This window comes from Malaclemys terrapin, chromosome 25, assembly GCF_027887155.1.
Source record: "Malaclemys terrapin pileata isolate rMalTer1 chromosome 25, rMalTer1.hap1, whole genome shotgun sequence".
NCBI classification, from domain to species: Eukaryota; Metazoa; Chordata; order Testudines; family Emydidae; genus Malaclemys; species Malaclemys terrapin.
The window spans coordinates 8,901,986-8,924,672 of record NC_071529.1 but is presented as its reverse complement, the minus strand read 5'-3'; the positions used below and the strand labels follow the sequence as shown (position 1 = coordinate 8,924,672).

Sequence of the window (22,687 nt, the reverse complement as noted above, 5' to 3'; positions counted from 1 at the left end):
GTCATCTCTTTTCCAAGTTGAAAAGTCCCAGTCTTTTTAATCTCTCCTTATACAGAAGGTGTTCTATACCCCTAATCATTTCTGTTGCCCTTCTTTGTATCTTTTCCAAATCCAATATATCTTTTTTGAGATGGGGTGACCACATCTGCACAAACTATTCAATATGTTGGCATACCATGGATTTATATAGAGGCAATATGATATTTTTCTCTTCTTATCAATCCCTTTCCTAATGATTCCCAATACTCTGTTAGCTTTTCTAATTGCCACTGCACATTGAGCAGATGTCTTCAGAGAACTCTCCACAATGATGCCAAGATCTCTTTATTGACAGCTCCAGCTAATTTAGACCCCATCATTTTTTATGTCTAGTTGGGATTCTATTTTGCCAAGTGTACTACTTTGCATTTATCAACATTGAATTTCTTCTGCCATTTTGTTGCCCAGTCACCCAGTTTTGTGAGGTCGTTTTGTAGCTCTTAGCAGTCTGCTTGGGACTTAACTATCTTGAGTAATTTTGTATCATCTGTAAATTTTACCACTTCACTGTGTACCCCTTTTTCCAGATCATTTCTGAATATGTTGACCAGGACTGGTCCCAGTACAGACCCTTGAGGACACCACTATTTACCTCTCACCTTTTATTCCTACCCTTTGTTTCCTATCTTTTAGCTGAAGTGCGTGTCAGGACTTTCAGGATCATCTAACAATCCTTAATTTACTTTAATGACAAGCCTTTTGTTATCTTAATCACCCTGCCTCTGTTTATAAACAAACACCCTGCCCCAAAGGCTGTGCTGCTCCCAGCTTCCGAACTCATCACATATCACACTCAAGCTGTTGCAGTTAAGAGCTCTGTCTGCGGCTAGGGTGAATAGACCTCCCCTACGAAACTTGGGGTGGGGGCTAGAGCCCTCCCCTGCCCCCCTAAATGGCGCCCCTGTTGTTCAGCCTGAACATTAGCAATCCCATAGTGCATGCTCCTGAAGGTCAAGGGTTTGCACCAAAGTACTTGGCCAAAATATTCCCCTTATCCTCCTATGTGGTGCCCTCCATCCCAGAAGTAGCTGCAGTTCATTGGTGTGTTTGCTCCTTCGTAAGCATACCTGGCAATACAATTTGGTGTCTGTCAGAAAGACAGCACATGGTTATATGTAAAATAAAATAGATACACGTGAAATAAAGCCTAATATGCTGATGTGGCATAATGCACGGGTCGGGTGGATGGTGTGACTCCTGAGTGTATTCTGTTGCCACATTTTTTACACAGAACCTAATCTAGAGACATTGGTGGCATTTTTATTCTGCTGCTTGTAATGCCTGGCTACCATGCATGCACCTATCACAAGCCTTGGAAGGAGAGGAAAATACTAATTTTCTTAGTTTTTAAGCTTTATCTAACAGACGCTTTATTCTGACCTGGGCTGTTGTACTTCTAAATGCTTATGTCTAGTGACCTGCCAGAGCTGTACTCCATTGGAAACGAGAACTGCCAGCAGTCCATGGTGATAAAACTCTCATTCCCAGCCTGCGTATTTCAAGAGACGGGCCCGTAAAATTCCAGCTGGTCCGGGACTGGATGTTGCTATCCTGTGCATCAGGACAGTGTTGTCATAAGGAGGAAAACCTCATTTGGTGGGGGGGAAAGAGACGCCAGAGTTTGCCGTGTGCGGAATGTCCCAGCAGGGATGAATTAGTGGACACAGCCCAGCTGAGGGGGTTAATGAAAGATACATGTATGTTATAATAAAACGTCCTGACTGTGGGCTGTGGTCACCAGCTGAGCTCTGAGCATCACCTCTGTGCGGGCAGCATTGCTGAAAGTGCAAACCAGGCATTCTCCGCCCTCCTGCTCTGGGCATATTTTAAAAAGACCGTGCTGGTAGCCAAACTACTTTATTTTTCGTATGGGTAAGGAATGCACGGAGGCATGCAGCTTGTGTGACAAAGGAGGTGATGGATGTACAGCGTGCCAAACAGATGGGCTCTCTGCGTGTGCATGCGCCATGCTTGCGCTTTTGTTTCCCATGACAAGTATCAACTTTCATCCTGCTCAGGCGATAGGAAGGAGACCTGGTGAGCATTGAGGATGGTTTCCCTTCTGTGATGCATCCTTCAGTGCTTTTTTTTTTTTTTTTTTTTTTAAAGCACTGACCTCCGAAGGGGTTTTGTTTCAGTCAGGCCGTGTGAAAGCTGCTTTGTTTTTCAGATGCCACAGCGCCCTTAGTGGAGGAGAGAGCACATGAGGATCGGATTGCAGCCCGGCAGCATGTGGAGATACCCGAAGGAACCACAGGTGAGGCCTCTGCACGCCTTCTGGTGAACGAGGAAGGAGTTTCGAAGTGTGGCTGGCAGGGTTGGCAGTTTCCCAGGAAAAACTAGTTTAGCGCAGGGTGCTGGTAAATACTGGTTTAAACCAGGAAATGGGGGAAACAATTGCATCGGTGTCCAGCAAGTTCAGCAGGCGTAGAACGAATCTTTTCAAACTTTGGATACAGCCGTTCCAAACTGAATAATCTATCCACTGTTTCAAAGTTGGTCTTCTGCTACAGAATGCTGCCTGGTCAAATGGACCTGGACTGGTAGGTGCCAATTGCATGTTTCTGCATGTTTCTGATTGCTTAATGCTTCAAGCCTACAACTCTGCATTATTGTCACCACATATAATCAGATGATTTCGACTTTTGTTTATACAATATTGATAAACCGAAATAAGTCGTAACGTGTATAACTCCATTGAGAAAATAACCAACCAAAATGTATAGACATTCTGATGCTCAGTATTATAATGACATATATTGATATTACGACCAGTGCAGTTTTGCTTTTTATTTGTACAGCCCTAAATTCATCTCAAATCTACTACCTTGTGATCACAATTTGAATATGTAACTAAAACTCAGCGTAATGTGGTGTGCATTGACGAAAGAGTTTTTAAAATAGAAAATGCTTTAAACTGAGACTAAGTAGTATTTCCCAGGGCACTAAAAACCATGATTTTACCAGGTAAAAAAACACCTCTGTTAAATACCATGCCATCCCTGGTGGCTGGACAGTCTTTCTGGATGCTTATAGAGCAGGAATGGGCACTGGAGTTGCAGCTTAGTAGTCAAACTACAAACATCTCATAGGCTTGGGTAGGTTCCAATAAGCACACACAGGTTTGCTGCTTTACCTTCTCCTACTTGAAAATCTGAACTGGTCAGGTCTGTCTCTTGTTCCCATCCTGGAGAGCAGCAGGATCTTTGGGGAAGACGTTGCAACCTTTTCTCCCCTCCTGGTTCAACAGCATCATCCTCTTTTTGTGTGGCACACCCATGAGTTCTGAAGGAACTCATGGATGAAGTGGCTGAGCTGGTAACAAAAGGATGCAGTCTCTCATTTAATCGGTGACTATACCTGAGAATTGGTGGGGAGCCCCTGAAGGCACCAGGTTTGATCCTTGGAATTGCAGACTAGTGAGCTTTACTTTGGTACCAGGTAAACTGGTTGAAAGGTGATTAAAAATAGAATTGATAAAAAACTTAGAGAAACACAGGAGAGAAGCAACCCAGCACGGCTGCTGTAGCAGAAAAGCATGCCTCTCTAGTCTACTAGAATTCTCTGAATGTCAGCAAAATAGCAGATGGACATAGTTTACTTGAACTGTCGCAATGCCTTTGTCAAAGGCCCTGTCTTCAGGCTTGACATGGGATGAGAGGTTAAAGTAGTGTCATGGATCCGAAATTAGTGCCCCCCCCAAAAGGTAGCAATAAATGGTTGGTTTTCAACATTGTAGAAGCTTAATGGGGGGTGCCCCCAGGTTGTGTGTTAGGATTGATGTGTAATATATTAACCATCGGGGAAAGGGGGGTGAGTAGTGAGCGGGCAACATTTTAAAAGGGTCAAAATTAAGTAGGTTAGTCAAGACTGAAAGAAGACTGAGCTAATCAAGTTAAGTGAATGGGCATCATGGAATGACAAATGGAATTCAGCATTGATAAATGCAAGGCAGTGCACCTCTGAAAATATAGGTCGAACTGTCCCTTGATGTTACTGGGTTCTAAGCGAACTGTAGCTCTTCAGGAAACAGACCTAGGCGTCATTCTGGACAGCATAAACCTCTGCGCAGCGTGCAGCAGCAGGGCAAAAAGTAAACCAGGTGTTATTTTTTGAGGATTTGTCCACATGGATCCCACTGTAGGTGCTCATACACCCCATGAATGAGAGATGGGAATATTTTGGTCAGCAGTGTCCTTTGGGGCCACGTATGTGCCCTGCATGGTAGAATCATAGGACTAGAAGGGATCTTGAGAGGTCATCTTGTCCAGTCCCCTGCACTCATGGCAAGACTAAGTATTATCTAGACCATCCCTGACAGGTGTTTGTCCAACCTGCTCTTAAAAATCTCCAATGATGGAGGTTCTGCAACCTCCCTAGGGAATTTATTTCAGTGCTTCACCACCCTGACAGTGAGGAAGTTTTTCCTGATGTCCAACCTAAACCTCCCTTTCTACAGTTTAAGCCCATTGCTTCTTGTCCTATCCTCCGAGGTTAAGGAGAACATTTTTTTCTCCCTCCTCCTTGTAACAACCTTTTATGTACTTGAAAACGGTTACCATGTCTCCTCTGTCTTCTTCTCCAGGCTAAACAAGCCTAATTTTTTCAGTCTTCCCTCGTAGGTCATTTTTCTAGAACTTTAATCATTTTTGTTGCTCTTCTCTGGACTTTCTCCAGTTTGTCCACATCTTTCCTGAAACGTGGGGCCCAGAACTGGACACAATACTTCAGTTGAGGCCTAATCAGTGCAGAGTAGAGCAGAAAAATTACTTCTCGTGTCTTGCTCACAACACTCCTGCCAATACATCCCGGAATGATGTTTGCGGGTTTTTTTGCAACAGCGTTACACTGTTGACTCATACTTAGCTTGTGATCTACTGTGACTCCCAGATCCCTTTCTGCCGTACTCCTTCCTAGGCCGTCATTGCCCATTTTGTGTGTGTGCATCTGATTGTTCCTTCCTAAGTGGAGTCCTTTGCATTTATACTTACTGAATTTCATCCTGTTTACCTCAGAGGATTTCTGATGCTGTACCCTGCCTCCCCCAAGGACCCCAAACCACCTCTCAGTTCCTTTCTATTGCCTGGGGTAGTGAGACGACACTTAGCAGTGTTTGCCCATTACCCCGTAGCTCTCCGCTTTTAGCATTGAGTCAGTGTTAGAATTAGTCTGAGCTTCGTTATAGTTAGCCTGTGGGCAATAATAAAGAATTAGATATTTTTGTGGCTGATAACATCCACCCTTGCTGAAAAAGGGATATACATTCTCATGCTAACCTTGGCAAGGCCACTCCTTAATTGCCCACAAGAGTTTCCTGCACTTGTCTCTGAAGTATCTGGTACTGGTCTCTGTCATCCAAGATACTGGCTTAGATGAAGCAGTGCTCTGATGTAATAAGGCAGTCCCTCAACTGCAGTTAAAAGGTAACTGCCGTCAGGTACATTATAGTATTGTTTATAATGCATTCAGGCTGTAGGGCCACCCCGGGGTGGGGGCAAGTGGGGCAATTTGCCCCGGCCCCACAGGGGCCCCCACAAGAGTTTTCGGCGAGTCTTCGGTGGCAGGTCCTTCAGTGCCGCCAAACACACCCGGAGCGAGTGAAGGACCCGCTGCCAAAGACCCAGAGCTTCTTCTGCTCCGGGTCTTTGGCGGCAAATTCGGCGGCGGGTCCTTCACTTGCTCCGGGACCCGCCGCCGAAGTGCCCCGAAGACCCGGAGCAGAAGGACCCCCGCCACCGAAGACCCCAGGCCCCGTGAATCCTCTGGGCAGCCCTGTCAGGCAGATGGACAGGATCAGTAAGGAAGCAAATTTGTTTCTCGTGGCAGCCATTTCAATTTAACTTTTGTAATTTTCCCCCCCTTTATTTAACTGTGAATCAGCTGAGGAAGCAGGTGTGGGAGCTACTCCTAACCTTGAGGATCAAGCTGCTGGAGATGGTGCTCAAGGTCAGTGGAATATTTGCTGCTGGGAAATAGTAAAATCCAATTGGGACCCAAATCAGAGATAGGAGTTGCCAGTGGTTTGGGATTTTTCTTCTGCAATGCTTCCCTTCTTTGCTAGACACCCAACTATCCAGTTCTCCCTGCCGCTGCTGGTCTCTAGCCAGGTATGGTCAAGATGCTTGAAGTATCCCCCCCCACTTTTTCATTTTAGGGGGACACCACAACTTTTCCTCCATTGCCCTTCTTCTCTGGATAGTCACAGCCTGAGTCCTTGTCCTCTGTCTGGAATAGCGGACGGTTGAGTATCCTCCAAGCTATGGAAGGAGGCATCACCTTGCAAAATACACACACAGAGGACAATATGGTTCAGCCAACGGGAGATGCTCATACTTGAATACGGACTCCTTCATCCCCAGTCACCTTTTGCAATATATCTCAATGTCACTCTCCTGTGGAACGAGAGGTGTGGGTTGATTTTGAACCCTGCAGTGCTGACCCCGAGGCAGTGGGTTATCTAACTTTATAATCACCACATCCAATTTTTTACTTGAATTGTGACAAAAATAATGCCCACTAAGAGTCTGGTTTGCACATTATCCTCAAACCAGTCTCATTATGTACTTGGACGTATTGAGAGTAGTCTCTTCTGGCCTCTGTTACACAGAACATAACAAAGCTAGCCGCTGTGCAGTGTGTGGATGTACAGCATAACTGGGCATCTGCTTAACTGAGCTAAAAAATTATCCCTTTAATAGGAGGCGCTACTAGCTCACAGGAGTCAGGCTGAAAAGGGTGATTTTTGACTATGCTGACTTCAGACATAACTGAAAACTTCGGGGTGGGATTTTCAAAAGCGTCCAGTGGGAGCAGAGGGAGGCTAATGCTCGGAATGTTTTTGAAAATTCCACCCGTCTAATGAAACAGCAAGTGCAGAAAGCTGAATGTGCTGTAGATGGTTTTCATGCTCATGCTCTCCATCTTGTGCCATTTACATGATGCTTGGTTTTTCAAGCTGAGTAAATCCCATTTTGCAAGATCTTTTTCTTGGTGGCATATACATGACCTGAATTTCTTCATCTGTTTGGTGTATATCCTTCCTGCTCCATGCCTGCTGCTACTCTCAAAATTGCACACAACTTGCCTGGCTGAGAGAGGTACTTTCAAACTTAGTGATGTTTAAAAAGTAAATATTTTTTCCTGTATCTTTTCAACTCAGGACAGAGTTCGCATCTTCAGCTTCCATGCAAATGAGTTTGGTTATTCTTGTTCTACTCCCTAGCAGAAGTTTGCCCATAACTGTATCACAAGATCATCTTGCAAATCTTTGTGAATGGCAGTTCTTGTGTCCAAATGGACAAGGCTTAGAATAGCAGAGGGTTCTGTAGGTGTCGCTTGAGGTCATTAGCAGAAATGTGATGGAAGCGTTGCATGATATCTGCCCAGCTCTGGCCACTTTTCTGTTCTCACCAGATGTTTAAACGTTTTCCCTCCCTTGTACTGAGTACCAGGTTTCTGCGCAGTAAATTGTTACTTCTCCGAACGTGGGGAATGATGCTTTAAAGGGGGCACTTCCATTTTATGATACATTTTCCTCTGGGTCAGATATAATTATGATGAGGGCTGCACGCCTGTGGCCAGGTATAAATCATAATTAGTGACCTTGGTTTTGTTTTGCTGCGGACTTTGAAAACTGGCTCTTCAGCATGAAGAGGGAAGAGTAGTGAAGTGAGTCTCAAGTTTCTGTGGGAGGGGCAGCCTTTTAAATCTTCAGATTTTTAACCGTATCATTTGAAATGTTACAAACACCTTTGATCACGTGTTGCACTCTGTATTTAGAACAACAAGTGCATTTTGGAAATGTCGCTAATGAATGTAGTGGGCACGTCTCTACTTTTGTTGTCCTTACGGTATGTTCTGCTCGCCTGCAGCACAACTCTGAGGGCTGGTCTACACTGGGGGGGGGAAGAGTCGATATAAGATACGCAACTTCAGCTCCAGGAATAGCGGAACTGAAGTCGACGTAGCTTAGATTGACTTAGATTGACTTACTTCACGTCCTCACGGCGCGGGATCGATGGCTGCCGCTCCCCCGTCGACTCCGCTTCCACCTCTCGCCCTGGTGGAGTTCCGGAGTCGCCGGGGAGCGTGTTCGGGGATCGATTTATCGCCGATCCAGTGGGTAGTGTAGACATACCCCAAGAGGCGGTGGAAGTTCTCCCATCGACCGAGCGCTGTCTACCTGGGGAGTTAGGTAAATATAACTACGTCACTCAGGGATGTGAATTTTTCACACCCCTGGGCAACATCATTGTAGGTCTGTAGAGTAGGCCTTAGCTGGATGATCATAAATGTTCCCTTCTGGCCTTAAAATCTTTGCATCTATGACTGTAAGCTCTGTTTTTTAAAGGTTATACTGTCAGCTGCTCCAGAACGGGTGTGCAATGTTATGGTACCAATTACTGCAGAGTGGGCGGAACATACAAAATCAGAGTTTGTTTGCAGTCGCAGCCAGGTGTTTCTGTTGTGTGATCCATCCTCTCCACCTACACCCTGTGCTTTGATGGCGTAGACAGGCTACTGAAATAAAAAAGAATTGGAATACTTGCACTGCTCTGTCTAGTTTTTGGTAAAGATGTAGCAGAAGAAGAAATGGTCTAGAGAAGTGAAGATGGTTAGAATTCCGGGTGGCTGAGATGTGTCAGCTATAACTAGTCTTATTTAGTTTGGAGAGAAGAAGAGCTGGAGGGGATTTAAGTTTTGTATGTAACCTGAGGGCTTGTCTACACTGGCATTTTACAGCACTGCAATTTTCTTGCTCAGGGGTGTGAAAAAACCCCCCTGAGCGCAGCAAGTTTCAGCGCTGTAAAGCACCAGTGTAGATAATGCACCAGCGCTGGGAGCTACGCCCCCTGCTGCGACTACACAAGCCACGTTAAAGCGCTGTCGCGGTAGTGCTTTAACGTTGCCAGTGTAGACTAGCCCTTAGAGTGGGGAGACTATCTATCCATTTTCATTCTGGCCCGCACTGTGTTGTGGTTACACAACACAATTATTGGCAGATTTATTGAGAACAAATGAAAGCGACACTTCATTTGACACCTGGTCAACCTGTGGCATTCACTGCCACAAGAGCTAATTAATTGTCCAGTGCTGTAACTAAATAGAGGCTGGATAGCTTTGTGGCCTGTAAAATTGAACGATGATCAAATGTTAGCCTTCATGGCATACTTTGGACCACCTCTGTGGACAGAGGCTGGGATAGAATCCATCCACCATGGTCACAGAGCATAGTTGATCACACACCGGCATATTACTGGGGGCGGAGGGACGCTCCTTCCTCTGAGACTTTCAGTGTGGGAGACAGGATAACTGGATAGATCTGGTATGGCAAATCCTGTGTTTGTTTTGGTACTCTTCCTCTTCCCAGCACTGGAGCAGGTAAGCAGAGATGATGGATGATTCAATGTGTATCATCAAAGCAAAGTGGAGTGGCTCTGTTTTAAGCCTATCTACAGGGACAAGATTCCTTTAAAGCAAAGAGAACTGCAGAATTGAATTTTCCACCGCAAGTGGCAGTGTAGGACTTGATTGCTTTTATCCGTGTAGAATGGTTATAAAAAGTCTTTTAAGTCTCTCTTTTGTGTTGCAAGAATGACTTTCCATTGAAATACCTGTGCTAATTCTTTGCCACGCTTGACATCCTACCCTCCTTCTTCGCCCCCCAGAAGAGCTGAGCTCCCCAAGGCTATGGGAGAGTGTGGAACCTGGAATTCAGGAGCACGTGGCAAGTGAGATTCAGCCAGAAAAACAAGCAGGTGAGGTTCTTCCAGCGACTGTCCTCCCTTTACGTGAAATGCAGACTGGAGAACAGGCAGCAGCAATTCCTGCCAGAGCTGAGGCCACCATACCAGTCCCCCCAGGCACATACGAAGACTTCAGAGCCTTTGAAGAAAGCCAGGAGGCTGTCTCCAGAACTGAGCTCTGGGACCATGGTGGAAAAGAGGACGTTGGAGTGGGTAAAGCGTTGGCAGATGAAGCAGGTCATGATGTGTGCACAGAAGAATTTGCCACATCAGCAGTTTCCGAATTCTCTCAGGGTGCTCCAAGTGCTGGAATGTTCTATCAGGAGAAACTGGCTGCTCCATTTGAAAAGTGGCACCCGGGTATTGATGATGTGGGGTATGAGCCAGTTGACAGCTCCCATATTCAAGACAGGCCGTATCCTTTATACAGCAGAGGTAAATTGAAAGAAGAGTCCGCTGGGCATGAAAAAGATGAAGACCGTGACATTGATGAAACTATTCCGCAGGATTCACCTTCCGCATTAGGACCGCAAGACTCTCCGCTACTTGAAGCAGCCGAGGAAGCTGTGGAGGTGCATGGCTTTCCAGCAGAAGGCCGACCCAAAGATAATCTGGCAGAAATATCTAGAGAGACTCCTGTTACTGAAAGGGAAACTCATAAAGCAGGACAGATCCTAGATGAGAGACAGCAGTGGTTGTCAGGGAAAGGATATGATGATGTTACCAAGATGGAACCCTCTGAAAGTATGTACCAAGTGGAAGTTGAAGCTAATGTAATTAGGGAGGGAGAAATCTCAGGTTCTCCACTAGGTGCAACCAAGTTTCCTGATAGGTTAAATAAGGACGTGGCAGATAGAAGTGTTTCCTTGCAACAGGAGATGGGGGGAATGGTGCAGGCCATGGAAAAAGAAGAATCACCCAAAAAGAAACCTGCAACTCGCATGTCAGAGAAACAAGTCAGTCGGGTTCCTCATTTAAAAGGTGTGTGTGTGTGTGTCTCATTTTCCTGCCCCATGCTTCTATCTCCAATGACTTGCTCAGGGCAAGGCTGCTAAAACCAGTATGGCACCCCTTGAATCCTGCTGCCTGACAGTTGTCCACAGATGTTCGCTCTGAACAAATCCAACGTGCTGCTGCTTTTCACCCTCCGTTTACTCCTGGCCTTTGATGCATTCGCATCACACTCGCGCTTTGGTTGCATGTTCTCTTGCATGGGCGCTGACACGCTGCCATGTGCTTTTCTCCCTTTTCATTTCAGTGTCCTTGGATTTATCAAAGCTGCTAGGTAGACGCTTGGATTTCATCCATCACTCTAAATATGTATAAAAGAGAAGAGGCGTTTGATCAATTGAAACTTTTTCTGGGCATTTCTGACATAGCGTTCCCACAGAGCAGGTTATAGTTTCATAGCTGTTGTTAATAAACCATGCAGGGTCTCCCACTCGTATTGCTCTAAAGGTGAGGGAGGAGGAGGACCGCGGGCGAGAATTTGTCCTCAGTTTCCAAGCCCAGTACTATGTGCGCCCCTGACCGTTCCAAAGAGATGGCTGAATCTTTGGTGTATTAGAAGAGAGATCTATGTGAGGGGAAGCCTGTTAGATACCTAAGTATGTCGGCTGAGAAACCTTGAGCCATTTAACTGCTTATCTGATAGCACTGCGGTCAGGTAGCTTTAACTTTAGATGTTCAAGTTCATGCAACAGTATTAGCTTACCTGGCCTGAGTAGGTGGCTAAATTCAGCCTGTTTGGGCACAAATGCCTTTGCTAGTATGCCAGGCACATTTTCTCTATGTTCAAGAACTATTTCTCCTCTCACCGAGACCCGTAGTCCTAAGAAAACCTTGGGAGGTTGCCTGTCCAGTGGTGAAATGCAGGTTTTTCACTGAATTGTTTTAATAAGCAATCAAAATGGCATCTGTAAGAAAATCTGTTCGCTAATTTACAAGCCTCCTTAGCGTCCATGTTTTAGTGCCCGGGTGTTAAAAACACAACGTGAGTTCTTTGGGGCCACGCCAGCCGTAGACCTCCATAGAGTTCCGACACTTTTCCGCAGGAATCGTTTGCCGTTGACACACAGGTTTGCATGTCTGTACGGGTTCCGCACCACGTTTGATGCCTACACGCTGTCTTGGCACAGCTAGCCCAGTCAGCCTGAACATTCAGCCCATAGACTCTCCCTCATGTGAGGCAGGAAATGGAGGATGGAGGCTCCCGCCATACGGACTGTACTGTGGGGATCAGCAGCTGCTGTTAATCCTGTTAAACTTAATATGCAATCAGAAATCATTCACACCTCATGACATTAGCAGAGGTTGCCATCACTAATGCCAGTAGTTAATGGATGGAAGCGCACAGCCTTCTTCTCTTTGAGATGAAGTTGACTGTGTTTTCAGACAGTTCGGGTTACAATATGCTTAAAGTCGCTGGCTTCTGATTGAGTAGCAGGAACAGAAAAGGGACTGGGTATTTCCCTTTTCAGCCAGAAATACCTGGAGTTCTTATCTCTAACGTACAGCGCAACCTTCATTGCACCAGGCACCTTTGCTGTTTTAGGAAAGGGAAGGGCATGAGGCAAGTTATGCAAGTGGATAGTGGGGGAGGTTCAAGGTGACTGCTAGAGCTATGTTTTATAAATGACCTTGTACATTTCGTTATCAGCCAGAATAAATTCCCAAAGTTTAGAGAAGATACAAGAGCTGTTTTTCCTTTCAAATTAAGAAGGAATTTAGCTGCTGGTGGGGAAAAAAGTGGATTTAGTAGCTAGTACCCTAGAGTGTAGTACACATTTTACTCTTTCTATACTTCTGATCTCTTTATTTGCAATACTGCAGTGTCTGTTGTAGTTCGTAGGTTAATGGGGCTAAATAATAGTGTAATGGCCCAAGAAACCCTGTGCATTCATTATGAATCTCATTTAAGTGGCTTTCATTTGGCCGATAAAGCCTCAAGGGATATTACAGGTTCTGAAACGGAATCTTAAGGCGTAATATCTGCCAGTCTCATACAGAAAATAGTAGATGGGGAGAGATGAAGATTACAAACGGATTTGAATAAAATTGCTTTTTTGAAGTAATACATTGAAAAGTGATTTTGGAAACACAAGAAGAAGCAGTTCTGTTACTTAAGGTCTTCAACACCTACCCTCGTAGGTTTGAGGCATTCGTGAGTTTTAGTCTTCAGATGTGATGCGTAAACCTTATCTGCATTTGTTTTGAAGAGCAAAGGGACAGACTTAGGCCTGAGAATGGAGCTGTTCAGAAAGACACCATTAGAACAGTATGTCAATCTTCTTGTCAAGGATGGTCTGGGATAAAACTTGCCGCATGTATTTGATGCTCCTAACAGTTACTCTAACGCATCATCGCCTATATTAAGGCTAATCTATAACACAGCAAGAACACACTTAAAAAGAGGAAGTAATTTGATAAGGACTGTTTTTTAATAGATTTAACTGAAATGAGAAGAAAAGAGAACATTAATGCATGTTACGATAATGCAGGCATTATAAGCTATTTGGTATTTATTTAGCATCCCCAAGAAGAGGAACATAACTGTCTTTATTTACATTTCATCAGCTCGTATTGACAGTAAAGACAAAGATGGAACTGATACTGAAGAGAAAAAGCCTAAGGTAGGATGACCGATACGAGATATGATGTAAGCCTTGTGTGTGTGTTCTTGACTCCATCTACACCCAGCTGCTTTTGACCTAAGTCATATATTTGTTAGGAAACCTTGCCATTAATTTCCAGTTTTCTTTTCTTTTAGTGTGTGTTTGTGTTTTTCCCTCCTGCCTTTGGAAGGTGCAGCCATTTTAAATCATGAACCTTGGAAGAATCAACTCATAACAAAATTGTGACTTTTAATATTAAACTGCTGGGTTTTTTACTAATTCAAAGAAAACCCCATGGTACATGGCAGGAGTCCAAAGTGTTTAACTTTCCAAAAACTATTACTCTAAATAATTGGGTCCCAGTCCTGGAATCAGATCCATGCAGCTGCGAGGGTAAGCCTTTGTGAAATAACAGTTGCAGATTTGGGGCTTTGGTTGGCGAGCCAGCAGTTCTGAACTTACATAACTGCCCATTTTGGGAACAAAGAAAGAGCAAGGCTGGGAATTTGGTCTTAGCAACAGTTAAAAAAAATGTCCATACCCAACAGAGTGTTGTGTTCTGAATTATACACACAATTTAATACTGGGAAATTCCATAAGACTGGAAGAGTGCTAATCTTATGCCAGTATTCAGAAAGTGCAAAATAGATGACATGGGTGTAGGAGGTCAGTTTGCCTGACACCAGTCCCAGACAAAATAATGGAGAAGCTGATCCGGGATTAAATTAATTAAGAATTAAAGGATAGGAATATAGCTGATGCCATTCCATGTGGTTTTATGGAAAATAGGTCTTGTCAAACAAACCTGATTTCATTCTTTGAGGAGATAACAAATTTGGCTAATAAAGGTAATTGCATAGATGTAATATACTTAGACATTTGTAAGGCATTTGACTTAATACCAAATGACATTCTGATTAAACAATTAGCACTATAGAATATCAATAAAGCACAGATAAATGGATTACTGACTAACTGGCAGATCTCAAAAAGTAGTTGTCAGTGGGGAATCGTCATCGAAGGGGGTTGTTCTTTCCCCAGGGATTGGTAGTAGGCCTGATGCCATTCAGCATGTCCATCTAATGATCTGGAAGTAAATATAACATTGCTGCTGAAGGAAATCGGTAGGTGAGAGGTTGGCGGAATGGTAAATCATGATGACAGGGCAGTCAGACAGGGTGATCTGATAGCTTGGGAAGCTGGTCCTGTTTAAACAAAAAGTGTTTTAATACAGCTAAGTACAAAGTTCTACATCTAGGAGCAAGGAATGCAGACCATGTCTACAGAATTGAGGACTGTATCCTGGAAACCATGACTTAGCGCTTGTCTACACCACGCAGCTTTTAGCTAAAAGTCAGCGTGTGTAAACGCTCTTTTGCCGACTAAATACGTCCAGCCCCGCAAGCAGCGTTAGCTTTGTCGGCAGGAGAGCGCTCCCCGCTGGGTGCTGAGCATGTTAGAAAATCTGGCCCTGTTGTGGGCACTGGGCGCTCTTGGAAATTCTGGTCCTAGATTTACTAGCTTCTGCCAAGTCAGCTTCTTTCTTTCAAATGTTGGTTTGATGAAATATCAAGAAATGTCACTGGGTGACTAATAATCTTAAAGTGAGACTTCAGTCTGACATCATAGTGTGATGGAGAACTCCTGATCGCAGGTGCACGTCTGTCACTTCTGCCTTGGTGTGCTGCACCTCTAACTCCTAGCCATTCATATTTGATTTTAACCATCATCCCTTTTCAGTTTGCTTTTTCTCATGCTGATTTTTTTTAATTTTATTTGTATTTGTATTTTGTTTACTTGTTTGAAGACATCCACACCTTCCTCTGCCAACCCCCTGAAAGATAGATCCTCCATTACCCCCCAACGACCCTCCTCTGTTAGTACAACCCCTTTGAAAAACCCCTCCAGTCCTGCTGAGTCCTCAGTACCAGCTTCCACTCCTAAACGAGCCTCTTCTATCACATCCCGACCTGCCAGTACAGGAACGAAAGAAACAAAGCCAAAGGTAAGGAAATGGGTGAAAAAGAAACCAAAGCTACCTTTAAAAAACGATTAGTTGCCCATTCCTGACTGACTGATTCCTGCCAATGCTGAGTGAGATCAGCCTGTCTCTCCACGCTGAAGTATGTTCTGAGAGTGTGTGTAATGTCTCCTGTTGACTCCATGTTACGTAACGGAGGAGGTAAATCGGACTGAAAGTTCTCCCAACCGAGACTGTGAATCGCTTCAGTCAGGAATGGCCAGACAAACATTCTAGCTTGTTTATGGGGTGGCTGGAGCACCTGGTGTTTACAAAAAGAACAGGAGTACTTGTGGCACCTTAGAGACTAACAAATTTATTAACACGGCTGCTACTCTGAAACCTGGTGTTTACAGTGTTTGTTTAAAAAAACCCCACAGCTAAGTAGCCGTGTTACCATGAAATCCTTTACGGTCCTTGGTTAGGGAGTAGCGTTTGGAGTAGTCCTTGTGGAGATTTTATAATTCAGTGTTGTACAGAGCAGTCACATCTCTCTGATCTGCTGGGAGGGTCCCTTGGTTTGCATTCATTTTAATGCTGTTTTTTAAAACCTTTCCCCCGTGTGCAGAAGGGTTTTGTCTTGTATTTCAATGAGGCATTGACTTCTTTCACATTGCAACAACATTGTGTTGGTATTTGTGGGTGCATGGACATAGTCCTGTATATATCTCATACATTGGAGTCAGGCCTTCCGTGCTACAAAATTATGCAGAAAACACAACCCTCTAACAGGGCTGTGTATCATTAGAATCATAGACTATCAGGGTTGGAAGGGACCTCAGGAGATCATCTAGTCCAACCCCTGCTCAAAGCAGGACCAATCCCAGACAGATTTTTACCCAGTTCCCAAATTGGCCCCCTCAAGGATTGAACTCACAACCCTGGGTTTAGCAGGATAATGCTCAAACCACTGAGCTATCCCTCCCCCCCTATTACTAACTAACTAACTAACTAACTAACTAACTAACTAACTAACTAACTAACTAACTAACTAACTAACTAACTAACTAACTAACTAACTAACTAACTAACTAACTAACTAACTAACTAACTAACTAACTAACTAACTAACTAACACTTTTAGAGTTTCCATTCATATAACTTGTTAGAACCTGAAGGAAGGGGGGAAAATAGAAATCGTATATCTTGAATAATAGGATGAGCTTCAGTGCTCAAGAATTTGAAGCTGGCCAGTTCTGATCTCTGGCATGCATTGCTTCAGGGCTGGTGTACATTTTTTAAAAATGAAAATGTCACAGTCACAGTTAGAAATAATGCTTAGCACTCTCTCCCTGATAGAGAAACAAACAAACAGTGACAACATTGAAATTTGACCTCTGACCAAAAGCACGTTAGCTTTCTTTTTCACACTTTTAATGGAAGTTTTCGTGCCCAGTCCTGCGTCAGATAGGGAGTAAATGGTTTTGAATCCGATTTAGGAAGCTGCCCTACAGGATTAAAGGGGTTGTTAAACAATAAACTGCAGAGGAAATGGGGAAAAGGATATTTTATTCTGCTTTTGACTTTTTAAGCACCAGTTACCAGCCTGAACAACCCTTTATGTCTGAATTAACTCAGCAGGGTTAACTTTTCATAAACTTTTTAGCACCCTAAAAGGGCTGTTGAATGAACATAAACCACAATTGATCAGAAATGAGGAAAGGAAGCTTTTGTTAATTGGGGAGGCAAGAGTTTTAGGAACAGGTGAAGGACATGGACTTGCTTTTCGGCCAGCCCTGCTAATTGGAACGGGTAGCAAAGCATTTCATGGCACTGCGTCACTGAAGTGAACAACTTGCATGGGAAAGTGGCATGCAGCCATGTGCTTCCCTGTCAGTGTAGGTGCTACCTCAGGGCTTCCAGTCACTGGGGCTGGTGCAGCCGGGACATCATCATGGGGCAGCATGCAAAGGGGCGGTGACTCATATACAACTAAAATGGCTGTACACGTGGAGGTCTCACTGGAAGTTGCTCATCCTACCCTCCATACCTCGTGGCAGAGTCCTTGGATGGTGGTGGCAGGAGCTGAGGAGCGTTTTGCAAGCTCTCTGCTATCTGAGTGAAGAGAGTAAAAATCTTGAGAATATCCCTTCACTGGGCGGTTGGTTGGTTTTTTTTCTCGTGGGACTGCAAACCACATTGTAAACGTTTGTTCCCGATTCCGCCTCCAGGGTCCGGAGATGAAAAGCGGAATGAAGATGGCCGCTCCCAGGTCTGCATCACAGACTCAAAAAAGCCCAGCCAACGCTACCCGGATCCCGGCAAAAACGCCCACGGCCCCCAAGACGCCTCCCAATGCTGGTAGGATGGAGTGTGTGCTGCATTCAGCAAAATCCCCAATGGGCATTCAGCGCGTTTGAGACAGGAATCTCCTCTTTCCAGAAAGCACTGGGATTGCCCCTCCCTAAAATCACCGACTGGGTCAGACTTCGTGTGCACATCTATTTTTGAGCATACTGTGTCACCAAGCAGCCTGTCTGCACTCAGCCCCCTTTCCCCTGCTGCAGGAGCAAAATGCTCCTTCCCGAGCTACTCTGCAGTGTCAGGAGTCCAGTCCCGTGAGGAGATGGGAGGTGCGGAAAGATGAGCATTAGATGGACCGTGCTTTTTCTTCCTGGGTATGAGGGTGTGAATAGTGCAGCCCTGACGGAGCTTAAAAGTAATAGGTGATTTCCCTTGTCTGGGAAAAATGATCCATCTGAAACTACTCTCTTGGGTGCTGCAGTGTCCAGCCAAGACTCCATAAGAGCTGGAGAAAGAAGGTGGGAAATCCGGCCTGTCAATCTGGCAGAGGGTTGAGAGTGAATTTTCTGTAGGGATGTTCCCTGTGGTGAAATCCCCCAGTATCTGGAATGCTGCTGGTGTGAGAGAACCTACGTTGCCTCTAGCGTACTGGGAGATTGAGCAGGAGCAAAGTGGGGACGGCTAAATCTTGTATTTCATCTAGCTCTCGAACAGTGTGGTATTCTCCCTATAGACGTCCCGTTCAGTGAGAAGAGGATCCTTTTATATGGGTACAGCTAGGTAGGGTGGGTCTTCCTGTACTTTGTACTATAGAACAGCCCCTAGGGTTCATTCACTAGGGTTAGATAGATTAAGGAGTGTGGATGTGGTAGCGCTGATTTGTGTAACATCCATCACAGTTTTGTGTGTATTGAGCTATGAATAGTTTTTGTGTAATAAGCCTGGTTGGTTACTGGTCTGTCTGCTTCCTTCATATAATCGGCTTGGTTTAGGATGACAACTGCGCCTCCTTTATCCTCTGGTTAGATCCCTCTGGGAGTATAATTCATTGGATGCGCTCTGCTCTGATTTGGAAGACTTAAGCTGCTCCATTTTTTACTCCAGTTAGTTTTTCTTTTTTATTTATTGATAGATTTTTCAAAAGGCCAGTCATTCATTCCTCGAAAGGGGCTATATTTGGGGATAGAGGAAACTTTGTAAATCATTTTTATTTAGGATACATTCTCCTAACAGTGATGGGGGGACTAAGCCAGTGCTCTTGATGATTTCTGGGGATGCTTTCTGCTCCAGAGGTCACAAATTACCTTTAAAATGGTGTGTCCTGGTGAATATTCCTTCTGTTTATCCAGACACTGCTAAAACCTTTTGTTAAGTTTGTACGTAATTGATTTTACGTAAGTTTCTTTAACTTTCTTTCAGCTGGCAGGAAGGAGCAGAGAAAGCCGCCTACCACAGCAGCAAAATCTGAGAAAGGTAAAATGTAAGACTTCCCCCCCCCTTCGATCTTGGCTGCCCGAACTGTTTTAAAAATATTTTACAATGTCAGTGTTTTCCTTTTTCATATTTTTAAATTACAAAAATTGCATCTGAATATTTTTGTTTGTAGCTTCTCAGGCACTGAGCGGTTAATTTCACAGCCCTGTGCAAAGCTAGTTTTTCATGATCTAGGTTCAGAAAACCAGCTTCATTTTGTGTGTTGGGACCGTGCTCTCATTCACTGTTCAATTGAAATGGCAGAAATGCAGGTACCCAGCACTGGAGCAAGTCAACAAAAAGTTTTATTCTCCCCCAGCTCCCACACTGGTCCCGAGTGAGTGAGATTGAGAAAGAGAGTCTGTGTCCTGGTTAGTTCAAGAGGCAAATTAGGTGTGAGGTTATCTGGGTTTCATTCCATATAGATGTCGGTAAGAACCATGGTGGATATTGCCTGAGAACGCTGGTTGGGTTTTGAGTGTGGGTCAGCTCGGATGTAAAGCTCCAAACAACCATTCTATAATTCCTGCCTCTGTCGTTCATGCTGGGTGGCCGTGGGCAGGGTGACCATGGACAAGCTGCTCCCCTGCTCTATGCCTCAGTTTCCCCATTTTACATCTGTAAAATGGGCACAGTGATGTTGACCTCCTTTGTAAAATGCTTTGAGATCTGCTGATGGAAAGGTGTACAGAAGAGGTAGGTATTATTATTAACTAAATGCTTGTAAAGTGCCTCGAAATCCTTAGATAAAAGTGCAGTTTTATGTAACTTCCTTCCCAATCCCTCTGATTCCCCGCACTGTGCCTGTCCCTTGCTTCAGGATTCTCCTCTGCAGAATCGTTACTCCGTCGCCTCGATTCACTGGTGTTTGTTTCTAGCTAGCCCCTCCCCTTGTAAATCAAGATCCTCCCCACACTGTGACCTCCTAGGGGGATGGTCAGTACTAGTCATCCCCTAGTTGGTAAGTAACAATCGGAGCAACTTGTGAATGTTGACTCCGTGGGCGTGCCGCATGTCGAATAGCCGGTTGATCCATTCAATAAACGTTGGCAGCACTTTGCAAAGCAACCCGTGCCTCCACCCTGCTGTTACATGTGTGTCTGCGAATTTCAGGTGAGCCTGCAAAGTCTGGAGACAGAAGTGGTTACAGCAGCCCTGGCTCACCTGGGACCCCCGGTAGCCGTTCCCGCACGCCCTCCCTGCCAACTCCCCCGAACAGGGAGCCCAAGAAGGTGGCTGTGGTTCGCACGCCACCGAAATCCCCTGCTTCTGCCAAGAGCCGCCTGCAGACGTCTACTGCCCCCATGCCTGATCTGAAAAACGTCAGGTCCAAGATTGGTTCCACTGAAAACCTGAAGCACCAGCCAGGAGGTGGAAAGGTAAACCCTAAATCTGTTTTCCATGTGGATGTCGGGCGGATATTGCATGGAGTTTTGGCCGACAGTGGAGGGCTCTCTCTTGATTTATAATAGAAGAGCCGCTTGTGGCCTCTCACGTTGAAGCAGCAGCAGTGGAGGATAGTCGCTTGCCTAAATTCCAGCCAGGATCTAGCTTAGAATCTCATCAGGGGAATTGGGTGGTTATGCTGAAATTGCTGGCCTGGCTTAGTGAGGGGGCGTGGGCTGCGGAGCCTGGACTCCAGTCCAAGCCGCAGCCTCAAAGCGCTGTCTGCACAGACAGCTTAGAGCACTAGCGCGAGCCCTGCTAGCCGGGTTGGGAGGCTCGCTGCTGCGGGCTGGGCAGCTGTACCCTTAGGCACTTTTCTCACTCAATATATTGATCAAGCAATTTGTCCCTGGAGCACCCAGGTTACCGTCTGATCTGGGAAGGGAAGGCTCACAAGCTCGGAATCAAGTCTTACGTGACTTTCTCTCCAGTCATGTGCATGGAAATAGTTTCCTGCTATCTTGTCTCATTCTGAAGGTTCTGCTGCCCTTTCCTTTAGGGACCAGGGGAAGCGAAGATGCTATCGAATAATGGGTAATACCTGTTTTTAATGCTTGTGGATGCTTTCTGGTGCGTTCACTTTTATGGGGTTTTGCAGTTGCCAGGGACACTCGGACTATAGGAGCATTACATCAGCTAGAGGTTCCCTTGGGGTCTCTCCAGACTGTATTCTCAGTATCCCCTTCCACCATCATGCCAACCTCCCGCATGACACAAACTCTTCATAAGCCTCCAAGCCCCAGGGCCAAATTCCACCTTCAACCTTTGCACCTCGCTTCCACCACAGAATCATAGACTATCAGGGTTGGAAGGGACCTCAGGAGGTCATCTAGTCCAACCCCCTGCTCAGAACCAATCCCCAACTAAATCATCCCAGCCAGGGCTTTAAGTCGGGCCTTAAAAACCTCTAAGGATGGAGATTCTACCACCTCCCTAGGGAACCCATTCCAGTGCTTCACCACCCTCTTAGTGAAATAGTTTCCTAGTATCCAACCTAGACCTCCCCCACTGCAACTTGAGACCATTGCTTCTTGTTCTGTCATCTGCCACCACCAAGAACAGCCGAGCTCCATCCTCTTTGGAACCCCCCTTCAGGTAGTTGAAGGCCCCTCACTCTTCTCTTCTGCAGACTAAATAACCCCAGTTCCCTCAACCTCTCCTCGTAAGTCATGTGCCCCAGCCTCCTAATCATTTTCGTTGCCCTTTGCTGGATTCTCCAATTTGTCCATATCCCTTCTGTAGTGGGGGGACCAAAACTGGACGCAATACTCCAGGTGTGGCCTCACCAGTGCCGAATAGAGGGGAATAATCACTTCCCTCGATCTGCTAGCAATGCTCCTACTAACACGGCCCAATATGCCATTGGCCTTCTTGGCAACAAGGGCTCAGGGGGAGCTGGGTGTGCATCAGAGGGCAGAGTTCAGACTTGTGTCTGGAGCGGTAAAACAGCTGAGGATGGAACAGTGAAGGGGAGCAGTGGGGGGGAGCGCTAGCGTAAATGTCCGAGCGAAGTAGTTGATGGAAATACAAGTAATTAAAACAAAGATGATGATCCTTCCCAGCTGCATGGTTCCTTTTATGGACCTCGCTGTATCCAGTTTATAAGGAGAACCCCACAAAGATGGGTGCTGTGTAGGTGTGCAGGGGGAAGGGATGTATTAAGTCTGGGCTGGCAGGCAAACTAAAAATGGTTCTTTTAAGTAACCTGTTGAAAACAGAAAACAATCGTTGACCCTCAGATAGAATTGTCTTTAGGAACTAGTTGGCAAAGGAGTTTGTCGTCTTCTGAGGGGTCTTGTTTTCACTCGAATTCCAGGCCACCTCCCTCCCGTGTACTTAGATTTCTTCCCATTGCTCTCAGCCTGTTGGATTGGGGTACTGATCCGTCCTAGGCAGATGATTGAGGGACTAGACACCACTGTACATCTCATCAACATAGGGCAGTCAAGAATCATAGACTATCAGGGTTGGAAGGGACCTCAGGAGGTCATCTAGTCCAACACCCTGCCCTCAGGAGGTCATCTAGTCCAACACCCTGCTCAAATCAGGACCAATCCCCAGACAGATTTTTGCCCCAGATCCTTAAATGGCCCCCTCAAGGATTG

At 45.3% G+C, this 22,687-nt stretch overlaps 1 protein-coding gene across 14 annotated transcripts in view; it reads left to right on the top strand.

Annotated features, from left to right (window-relative positions):
* The window catches only part of MAPT (microtubule associated protein tau), a 90,987-nt gene that overhangs the window by 48,469 nt on the left and 19,831 nt on the right, over nucleotides 1–22,687 (top strand). For 4 of the 14 annotated variants that reach the window (XM_054014181.1, XM_054014179.1, XM_054014183.1 and 1 more), the window contains exons 1-6: nucleotides 9,804–10,766; nucleotides 13,362–13,417; nucleotides 15,207–15,404; nucleotides 17,591–17,720; nucleotides 19,083–19,136; nucleotides 20,250–20,515. In XM_054014181.1, the coding sequence (XP_053870156.1) occupies nucleotides 9,836–10,766; nucleotides 13,362–13,417; nucleotides 15,207–15,404; nucleotides 17,591–17,720; nucleotides 19,083–19,136; nucleotides 20,250–20,515 (1,635 nt within the window). In that variant the 5' untranslated portion in view covers nucleotides 9,804–9,835. The other 10 variants (XM_054014192.1, XM_054014190.1, XM_054014193.1 and 7 more) reach the window with 8 other exon arrangements.